Genomic DNA, 11,088 nt, shown 5'->3' on the forward strand with positions numbered 1-11,088 from the left:
ATAAGTATTTATGTAGCCTACTTTGTGTAACCACAAGTATTATGTAAAATTACTATGAAATATAAATATTTTGAACAGATATTTGCAGTTGCCAAACACTTTCTCGCGTAAAAATGTAAATGCCAAATGCTTTTTTGGCTTTCAGGGGGTATCACGGCACTTTTGTGCACATTCCTAATTGATTTCAGGAGGGTGTTACTTAGTATGTGTTGAGGAAGCATACGAGGAGGAGGAGGAGGAGGAGGAGGAGAGAGAGAGACTGGAGAGGGTTGCATTGCATGAAGATCCGATGAAAGATAGCAGGCTATTGCAATAAGAGGGCAAGAGAGAGGGGTGGGGGCAGAATGACGCTGATTCGGGGCTATTGATCTCTCCCTCCCCTCTATATGGGGTCAGTAGTTTGATCAGAGCGCGCGCAGGATCACTCAGAAGAGCCACACACGCGCTTTTGTAAAATGAAGCGGTGCGTATAGAGCTATCCAACAGGACACTCATCACCAATCCGATCCCGTCTGTCTCTAACCTGATGACGGGAACTAATAAGATTATCCAGCAGGACAGGAGAGCGACACGTTACATCTCGGGAGAAAAGTAACTGGTGTGGACTGACAGATGATGGTGCGCTCGAGATCAACGGATCTGATCATGAATCCGTTCAGAATCTCCGCGCTGGTGATGTTCCTCTTCGCATCTGTCCATATCTCGTGCCCCTCGCAGTTCCCCAGTCCGCTCGTGTAAGTACTTTAACGTTATTGTCTGTGCAGAAGAGCGTCACAGCGTTTCAACTGTTGATTAAAATGCATTTGGTCTTTCTTTCATTCAGCCTCTGTGCGTCTGTTCGGACGTGCGTAAGTGTAATTGTAAGTTTTTGTGAGTGTGTAAATCGTGCTGGATGCACAATACACAAATTATGCATTTACTTGTGTACAGTTTCACTTGAATTTAACGCTATATCCCAAGTCTTCTGATTATGATCTTCTCCTCTAGTGATCTTGAGAACCTGTGGGACTGAATCAGTAAGAATCAGTGCAATTTGTGAGCTGGTTTAACCGATTGAAAAGAACTGGCTCAAACGAATGATTCATCCACTGCTCCTCCTGTTCTTGAAATCTAATCACTGACTCTGTTCGCAATGGTTCTCCAGCTAGCCGCTCTCTTTTAGATAATTGGTGAATAATGATATGATCTGTTAATCTTGTAAACGTATTGTGTGCATGTGTTTAACTTTGTACTGACACTAATCTTAAAGGTTAAGTTAGGTTAAAGCTTTTAGCTCATGTGGTTTCCATTTCACTTTCACCTTATGTAATCTTTTCCCATGATTTAAGATGTTTCACTTTACAAATATCATTCAGGACTTGATATTTAACTGAAAACAGTCATTATTTTACCTTGCTAAAGATCTCCGGAATATTTGACCCAATGGTACTTGAACAAAAGCTCAGTATTGGTTCATTTAATGTATTGCATAATATTCAATAGAAGTGCATTGTTACCATGTATGGCAAACAAATGATTGTGTTTGTGAGAGACAGTTGTGACCTGACAGATGGTTGAGCATTTTTCTGTTTTGAGCTGGCAAGTCTTTTGTTAACCTGATATTTAAATTAGTCTGACTAGCAGAGACACGTATCTTGTGAGAAAAGTACGTTTAACCCCAATGGTACTTGAACAAAAGCTCAGTATTGGTTCATTTAATGTATTGCATAATATTCAATAGAAGTGCATTGTTACCATGTATGGCAAACAAATGATTGTGTTTGTGAGAGACAGTTGTGACCTGACAGATGGTTGAGCATTTACCTGATATTTAAATTAGTCTGACTAGCAGAGACACGTATCTTGTGAGAAAAGTACGTTTAAAACTGGTGTGGATCTGTAAACGATTGTGAATTCACACAGAAGGCCCATTCTCCAGCTCAGTATGTTGATGTATTCCTGTTGTCAGGACATATGCATCTGAGAAGAATTTCCCTTATTGTCTGCACTGCTGCTTAAAAAGTGATGGTTTCACCAGGTGGTTGTGACAGCAGAACAAGGGAATTGTCAGTTTCTTCCATGCTATACAGTCTTAACATGCCACATCTTTTTACATGCTTTTATAAATCTATAAACAGTCATTTCTGAATGCAGTAATAGACGGAATTTGTGTATTTTTACATTGTGACTGTGGTCTCACATTGTGTTATATTGCATGGTGTGAAGAGCATTAATGCAAAGAAGCTGGACCTGATTTGACCACCTGTTTGTTCTGCTTTAGAACATGCATTCAGGAAAAAGAAACCTCTTGGGTGGCCTGAACTGACGTAGATTGATACATTTGTAATGGCCGTAAAAACCAGGGTGTAATTGTTCTGCACAACAAGTGCTTTTGTGAAATGGGCTCTTCCTGTAGATTTCTGAGAATTTACGTCAATAATGCATTGCTTTAAAATAATGAAAAAGAATTACATGTTTCAGTTGTTGAAAAGGTTTTCTTGAAAAGGTTACAGCGGAATAGTACAGTGTGAATTAAAAGTAAGGGGAAAAACTTAAAGGAACAGTTCATCTAAAAAAAAGAACATTTGCTTAACACTTAGTCACTCTCAGGCCATCCAATATGTAGATGAGTTTATTTCTTCATCAGAAAAGATTTGGAGAAATGTAGCATTACATCACTTGCTCACCCACGGATCATCTGCAGTGAATGGGTGCCGTCAGAATGAGAGTCCAAACAGCTGATGAAAACATCACAATAATCCACAAGTAATCCACACCACTCCAATCCATCAATTAATATCTTGTGAAGTCAAAAGCAATTATTGTTTCTGGCTAAAATGTGAGTCCTCTATCCATAATATTGCTTTCCCCAGTAAGTAGTCATCTTATCTGAATCAGTTGAGAAATGCAGAAATCAAGCACCGTTTACAAGTGAAAATAGTCCAAAACTGCACTAAACAAATATGTCAGTGGATTTTGATGTGAGAGGACAACAGTTAAAGGCACAATATGTTAGTTTTCGTCGCTAGAGGGCGCATATTCAAAACAAACAAAGAAACAAAGGCGTAGTTTGATGATGCCGTGACTGAGTGTGGAATCATGGGAGTTGTCGTCTTCATCCCCACAGCCGACGCAATCCGATGGGACTCGGGCAGAAATCATGTTCATTGATGAGCTAATGTATTAAAGACTTATTAAGGCCACTGTAGTATGAAGCAGGGTGGGGCTAAAAGTCGTGGAAGCGAACTTAAGCCGCTGGAGTGATTGCTAATGAAGGACGAGCGCGATACACGGCTCGATAGCAGCAGAGCTTTTATTATGCTACAGTCGACCGCATCTGCTTCTTCCGGTCATGCGTATGTGGGGTAAAACAGCGCTGTTTTATACTAGATACATTTGAGGGTATTGAAAGTTCCGTTATAATGCTACTCCATGTTTCCATGTTTTCAACAAAATAAAACCGGAAAATTTGAGGGGTTATAATGTCATTGGCAGGCGACGCAATGACACTATGGACACGGTCTGTGTCACTAGTTAAAATAGCTTATTTCTCTGGCTTTTTCGAGAGGGAACTCAGGGAGAATTCCCACAGAGATATGACGCAGGTGATCCTCCTGACAGCCAGAGACACCTGTCCTTCAGTCCCACACTGGTCCACTTACTGACACAGGGACGCCGCTCAACTGTGGAGAGGACAAGATATATGTTATGCTGTAATAAGCAGAATATTTAGAAGCACACAAATGCATATGTTACAAAATACATATGCCATCTTAAGAATAGTTCGGCCAAATAAGGAAAATTCTATTATTTACTCAGCCTCATTTCATTAGTTGTGGAAAGTTTTTTTATTTTATTTGTTTTTATTTTTAGTAGTATTTATTTATTATAGAAGCTTGGCAGACAAGCAGGTCAAAATATCGGCATATTAGAATAATTTCTGAAGAATCATGTGACACTAAATACTTGAGTAATGACTTCTGAAAATTCAGATTTGGCATCAGAGAAATATATTACATAAAAAGAAATATTAACTAGAAAACAGCTATTTTAAATTGTCATAATATTTCACAATATTACTGTTTTACTGTTCTTTTTTTATTAAATAATAGCTTAAGAGATTTATTTCAAAATTTCTTATTGACCCCAAACTTTCAAATATTATTTGACAGACTTATGTTACATTTAAGATACAGTATATATATATATATTTTTTTTTTTTTTTTTAATTTTTTTTTTTAGGTAATATATTTCCTGAGAACTAAACAAAAAGGATAACAGAATATGTCAAAGCGTTAAAAAAAAAAAAAGTTTAGTGGCATTAGAGCTTAGTTTTATGTGCCCTAACTAACTGCTACTGGTGCCCCCTTAAAAAATAGGTGTGTGGTTCGCTGGTCTAGAATCTTTCATTGTTCCTAGCAGCAACTGTATAGTGTAAGTTTAGACATAAGTTATTTAAAAAGAAAAAAAGCTTAGAGTCACAGTTCTGTAACCCTGTCAGATGAGCGCTAATCCTCAGCCTGTAAAGGGATTAAATAGCTTATTATAGAGGAGCGCAGGGAAATCTCTGAATGGACCTTGGAAATGGAAGTGAATGGAAGCACACATTCGCTAAAATAAACTCATTATGATCACAGACAAATTACCTTTTTAGCAGAATTCATATAAAGAACTGTGGCTGTTTCCTTTGACTAGACATTTATCTAACCTACTGTACTAGATAGACATATCTTTTAATTCAAGATAATGCTGTTGGATGATCCTTGAAAGATACATTAACAATTAGATAACACTTCACTTGAGGCCTGTATGTATAATACATTATAAAAGTATTCTTATTGCATTAATTATGCCTCAAAATGCACCACTGTGTGTTCTCACGAATAACTGCAACATCATGGCTACACCTTTAAAGAGATAAACAACCAATTTTACGCACAGCAAGAAACATGCAAGCACTCTAATATATTTGAACTGAGATTATAATTAAGCATAAAAATACCTAAAGCATCAAGTTGGAAATTATAGATACTTCTATTATGCATTTTGTATCAGGCTTCAAGTTAAAGGAATAGTTACCCAAAAATAAAAACTGTCCTTGTTGGAACAGATTTGGAGAAATGTAGCATTATATCACTTGCTCATCAATGGATCCTCTGCAGTGAATGGGTGCCGTCAGAATGAGAGTCCAAACAGCTGATGAAAACATCACAATAATCCACAAGTAATCCACACCACTCCAGTCCATCAATTAATATCTTGTGAAGCAGAAAGCTGCTGTTTGTTTGTAAGAGACAAATCCATTAAGATATTTTTAATATCATGTAATTTAATATCGGTGTGTTCCACTCGTCGGGCTCACGTCGGCGGCAGTTTGCCCGATTCAAACATGTTGAATCAGCGTCGGGACCGTCGGCGCAAGTGAGAGCTCTGATTGGATGTTCAGTTTAGCGAACGAGTCAGTGCCTGAGAATTAAAGCGAAAGTGATGAAAATAAGCACCTAAATGAAGGCGGTACAGACAGAAGGCTGTATAAATGTTACATGATCTTTCACAATCATTCTAATACGCGAATGTTTTCATAACAACATGAGCCGCTTAAAATTATTAAAGTTATCAACGTTACTGATATTCAAAATGGTAAGCAAGTCCTGCTTTGTTTACGTTGCGTAGCCTATATCTGCGTTTATCTCGTATATCTTTGTTTCGGTTTCTCATTTTGAATGACGAATATATAGGCTAGGCCTACTATTGATAGCTGCTGATTTAGACAGTTAATTCCTCTCACGCATGCGCAGAACGCACGTGTTAGTTTGCCGTCGGCTGTAGACCTAGTCTGTGCGGTGTGTTCGAGCGCAGCCTTTTGGTCTGACGCTGCCGACGTGAGGCGACAACACCGTCAGCTTTCGTCGCCGCTAGTTCTTTGAAGTCGGCTTGGTGTGTCCAGCCTATATACATTTAGACTTGGGTGCATTAGTGAAGCATGGCGTTTGTGAGAAACTTTGCATTTCTTCCACCATAAAACCTGGCAACATGTGTGGTTGTAAGTTTACTAGGTAGTGTGCAACTTCCTGTGAGCCAGCCAAAGCCCTGTGAGTGAAGGAGGTCTGACTTGTAGCCTAATGGCTTATTTACAGGGTGTTTTAAAGAGTGTGTGGGACTTTACATTGCTGGAGGCAACTTCTTGCAAACAGGATATTTTGACTTAGCAGACTTAGTTTAAAAAAGTGCTGCTATAACCATATCTGTCCATAGCCTCTACTCATTAGAAAGCACCTCAACCAACAGATTGTCTCATTGCAACCTACATCTGTGCTTCTGTGTTTCCGGCCCCTGAGGAAAAAGGTCCATGACAGAACAATAGAATGAGCGCTAGAGGAGAAGAATGGAGGAGCCTATATTAAATTCAGAATTCTTTGCAGCAAATCTATCTTTTTTCACTTCCCTTTTCAAATTTCGGTTCTGACCCCAATACAGAGAGCACCAGAGGGTTCTATTATACTAGTATTGACAGTTTGGGTTCACGAATTAAACTTGGACGGCTGCTGTGGATATGTGTGCTTTTGTGCTTCTGGGAAAGAGAGTAAGACCTTGGCCTCCTCTGGTACCACAAAACCACTGAACATTTGCTAGTCAGCTTATTTTATGCAGACAGCAGTCTTTTGTTCCCTCACAAAAATAATACACGAGAGGGCAGAATGCTTTACAGAATAATTCTGTGCAGCATAAGTGAGTGAGCGTGAATGTTTAATAAGTAAAGATTATTAAAGAAAATTATTTAATATACACTACATAATGTTTTTGAAAAGTCTTACTAAGGCTGCAGTTATTTGGTCAAAAATACAGCAAAAACAGTGATGCACTTGAAATATTATTACAATTTAAAATAACTAATTCTATTTTAATATTTTTTTCAAATGGATTTTTCCCCTTCCTATTTCTGTGTTGGGAAAGCAAACTTTTCAGCATCCATTACACCAGTCTTGATCCTTCAGAAATCCTTCTAATATGCTGATTTAGTTCTCAGGAAACATTTCTCATTATTATCAATGATGAAAACAGTTGTAATGCTTAATATTTTTGTGGAAACAGTGACACATTATTTGTCAGGATTATTTGATGATTATTTTTAATTAAATTTTTTTTAAGGAAATGAAACTTTTAATTTTAAGGAAATTAACTTTTAAAATGTCCTCAAAAAATAAAAATAAAATTAAGCAAATGAATAAATAAATAAATAAATCTAGCTCACCACAAACTTTTTAATATTTATATTTCGCTAAAATATAAAATGAATATTAAAGGGATCATATGATGCAATTCCAATTTTTCCTTTCTCTTTGGAGTGTTACAAGCTCTTGGTGCATAAAGAAGATCTGTAAAGTTGCAAAGACTAAAGTCTCAAATCCAAAGAGATATTCTTTAAAAAAGTTGAGTCAACCACGCCTACCTAAAACGGCTCGTTCTGCTCCTTCATCGAATCCGCCGGCTGTGCCGCTCTCAAGCCTGCCCGCCTCTGCTCACTCTAGGCCACGGCTCATTTTAGGCCTCCGGCCTCCACTCACTCAAGGCCTGTTTCATTGTGAAAGCGAAACTACTTTGTTTGGCCTTCCAAAAGAGGACACGACTAGAAATCAGTAATTAAATTGTATTTACAACACTGTTCCAGAACAGTTCAACCCAAATATTCAGATGTGTGCAGCGCATTTTATGGAAGACTGTTTCCTGATCCTGGTAGAGTAGACTACAATGCCGGCTGTTCTGACTCAAAGGCTGTGAGTACGGTTTTTATATTTAAAGAATTTGCCACTGACGATTCAAACGCAAGTTTTGAGCAGTGTAGAGTAGCGTTTGTTGTTTGTAATTTCTCTGATCACAAATACAGACATGGTTTTATGTTTACTCAGTGCGATGCAACGCAAGGCGTAAAAAGACAGTATAAGGGGCCGTTCACATGTTTCGCCTAAAAACGCGTGGAAAACGCTAGGCGCGCCGCGTTCTGCTTTTTCCCCAAAGCGTTCGGGCGCTTGTGCTCCAGAGGCGTCTGCCGTTGCTAAGCAACCATGACCTGCGCACTTCATGAAGACGTGGAAGTTTCAGCAAAGGATAAATGTATTTGCAGCACTAAAAATCGCTTGCAGTAGCTCTGCTACTAAATTTATTTAAAAATGTTTAGCCTGTACAGCTATGATCAGCTGTTCCTTCATCTTGGCTGAACTTTCAATGTTGTTACGGGAAAGGATGAAGCTGATTGGTTGGTTCTTGTCACATGACCCGCAGTGTGCTTGCGGCATTCTGAAAAGTTGAAATGTTTTTATCTGGATGCAGCGCGGATGCGCCTGGAAAAAATGAGCGCGTCGCACCGCGTGCGTGTCGGTCGCTTCCATTATGAGCACACCTGCCGCGTGTCTACATTTGAAATAACAAACTTGAGCATGCAAAATACGCTATATGTGAATGGCCCCTAAGTCATTATAATCTGTAATTATGTCCCCACAGGATGCAACAAATGCCTCGTTTATAATGGGTTTTAATGTTTTTGTCTCGTCGCTCCGGCCGGGACACAGCATCACAATATGGTAGAGGCGTAACATTTCCGTCACACGCTTGAGGTATTCGGCGAATCACAACGCAATGGATAGCTGGCCAATCAGAGCACACCTCGCTTTTCAGACCGATGAGCTTTGTAAAAATCGATGCGTTTCAGAAAGGCGGGGCACAGAGGAGAAACAATAATGTACAGTATGTGGAAAATAATGTGTTTTTTTAACCTTAAATTTGTCTCGTCGCTCCGGCCAGGACATGGCATCACAATATGGTAGAGGCGTAACATTTCCGTCACACGCTTGAGGTATTCGGCGAATCACAACGCAATGGATAGCTGGCCAATCAGAGCACACCTCGCTTTTCAGACCGATGAGCTTTGTAAAAATCGATGCGTTTCAGAAAGGCGGGGCACAGAGGAGAAACAATAATGTACAGTATGTGGAAAATAATGTGTTTTTTTAACCTTAAACCGCATAAACACATTTCATTACACCAAATACACAAAATAATGTTCTTTTTAGCAACATCATATGACCCCTTTAAATGAAAATGATCTAGTGTTTCAAATAGGATCACAGTTTGTTTAAATGCATCAGAAATACATTTCTTCAAGAGATGATACTTCTAGTTCTCTGATGGACTTCACAAACACCTCCTGAATTTCTCATCATGGTTTGGGTAATTTTAGATCTGTGATCACAGAGGCCATGAAAGACATGTGACTTCATCCTGATGTCCATGAATTCACTCTCTTTTTCATCTTGCAGTGTATATAGGCACATCATGGAATATCATAAAGAAAGAGAGTTTCCATTAAAATGTGGTTGTACAGTAGTATTAATTATTCATATTAATTGGATGCTATATAACCATGCGGAGCAGTGACTTCCCAGAATTTAGTCTTATGTAGAGCAGATCCACAACCATTTACAGTTTACAAGATTAACAGTTGGCAAGAGGAATAGTAGGTTGAAATATAAATATAAATACTTACAGATATAAAAGAGTAACAGTTTGAGGGAATGCAGGTTTTATGCTATTTTGCAGATGCCTTTCAATTTGTACATTTATGCTTTTATTTTGAATTTCTTGCAAAATATTCTTATTTTGCGTATGTTCGCTGATTGTTTTCAGGTAGGTGCCATCTTCTTTATGTTTGTACAACCCTCATGTTTTCCTGTCCGTCATCTGCTGTTTTTGATTTGTCCAAGTTTATTGAGCATTTATCTGCTTTGACTTGCTTGATCAATTTTCGTGTCACGTCTTGGAATCTTGATCAAATAAATGAGCGATTTGTTTAGTTTAAACAATCAGGTAGGGCCACACAGACTTCAAAGTAAGCACAGCACTTATAAAACCACAGCAGACGATCCCTAAAGCCATTTCTGATGGAAACTCTATACACATGTTTATGCTTGAAGTGTTTTGTGTTTGCTCTGAAGGACAGGTTTTTTGTGCATTCACCAGGTTATTCATCTTGAGTACTTGCTTGCAGTGTGCTAACTGACTGTTTAGATGCTTGTAGCTGCTTCGTGCTATTTTTAAAACGTGCATATTAAAAGCAACTGTCATGAGATCACATTTGCTGTAACTCTTCCATACTGCAAATTGCAGTTTCAATGTGACTCACATATGTAGCTGTCTTCAGGACTGTGGTTTAGTTACTTCATAAAGACTTGTATTGTTTTTCCATTACATTTTCTGACCCCTCTAGGTATATATTTAGATTGCAACTGTATATTTAATGTGAGTGTTTATGTTTGCAGGATAAAAGAATGGGTAGATCAGCTGCAGCAGGAGCTGGTTTCTCTAGCAGACACAGCCAGCGCTGGGAATAATCTAAGACAGGTCAGAGGTCCAGTGGCCTTCACACTTTACTCTCCTATACATATTGATGCATGTGTATTTTAATGTCTATTCACCCCAACGAATCATGAGTGAGAGTTAAGCCTGCTTAATTATCAAAACAATCATTACCGGTAAACCATCATCTCATTACTTCATTACCAGAGTCCCTATAATGAGTGCCTTTTTCTCTCCGTTATGGCAGATCTTTATGGATAATCAGAATTATTTCACTGTGAAAACAAATAATGCGGCACAGCTTGTGGAAACAGCGGCACGGAATATAGAAAATTTTTTGAAGAAGCGAGCCACAGCTCTAGAGGTAAGACCATCCTGCTTTATTTATTGTTGCATGAGCATCAAAAGATATACAGAACACATGTTAATGTGTTAACATAGAACATTTAAAAAGTGTATCATATAATGCATACTATGATTCATAATACACAACAGAATACATAAAATATGAATCTCTCTCTCTCACACACATACATACACGTATATAAAACATATATATATATATATATATACTGTATAAAGTGTATATGAATGGTTGAATAGGAATTTTTTGTGTCCACATGAAATTACATTTATAAAAGTGATTTTATATAGAAAGCATATTGAATGTGTAAGACATTTAGAAGTTATGTCGGTGTGGTGTAGAGTATGACAATGTCGGTCTGTGTCAGTTGGTTTGATCTTCCCCCTTTTCCTGTC

The 11,088-nt window shown here is 38.2% G+C and overlaps 1 protein-coding gene across 7 annotated transcripts in view; it reads left to right on the forward strand.

Moving 5' to 3' along the window:
• Positions 1-259: 259 nt before the first annotated feature.
• LOC107563411 (voltage-dependent calcium channel subunit alpha-2/delta-1) overlaps positions 260-11,088 on the forward strand; it is a 124,273-nt gene continuing 113,444 nt past the window's right edge. For all 7 annotated transcript variants that reach the window (XM_016248282.1, XM_016248285.1, XM_016248286.1 and 4 more), the window contains exons 1-3: positions 260-734; positions 10,293-10,374; positions 10,577-10,693. In XM_016248282.1, the coding sequence (XP_016103768.1) occupies positions 613-734; positions 10,293-10,374; positions 10,577-10,693 (321 nt within the window). In that variant the 5' untranslated portion in view covers positions 260-612. The remainder of the gene's footprint in view (positions 735-10,292; positions 10,375-10,576; positions 10,694-11,088) is intronic.

This window comes from Sinocyclocheilus grahami, unplaced genomic scaffold (genome assembly GCF_001515645.1).
Source record: "Sinocyclocheilus grahami isolate Dianchi unplaced genomic scaffold, SAMN03320097.WGS_v1.1 scaffold874.1, whole genome shotgun sequence".
In the NCBI taxonomy this organism is placed as follows: Eukaryota; Metazoa; Chordata; class Actinopteri; order Cypriniformes; family Cyprinidae; genus Sinocyclocheilus; species Sinocyclocheilus grahami.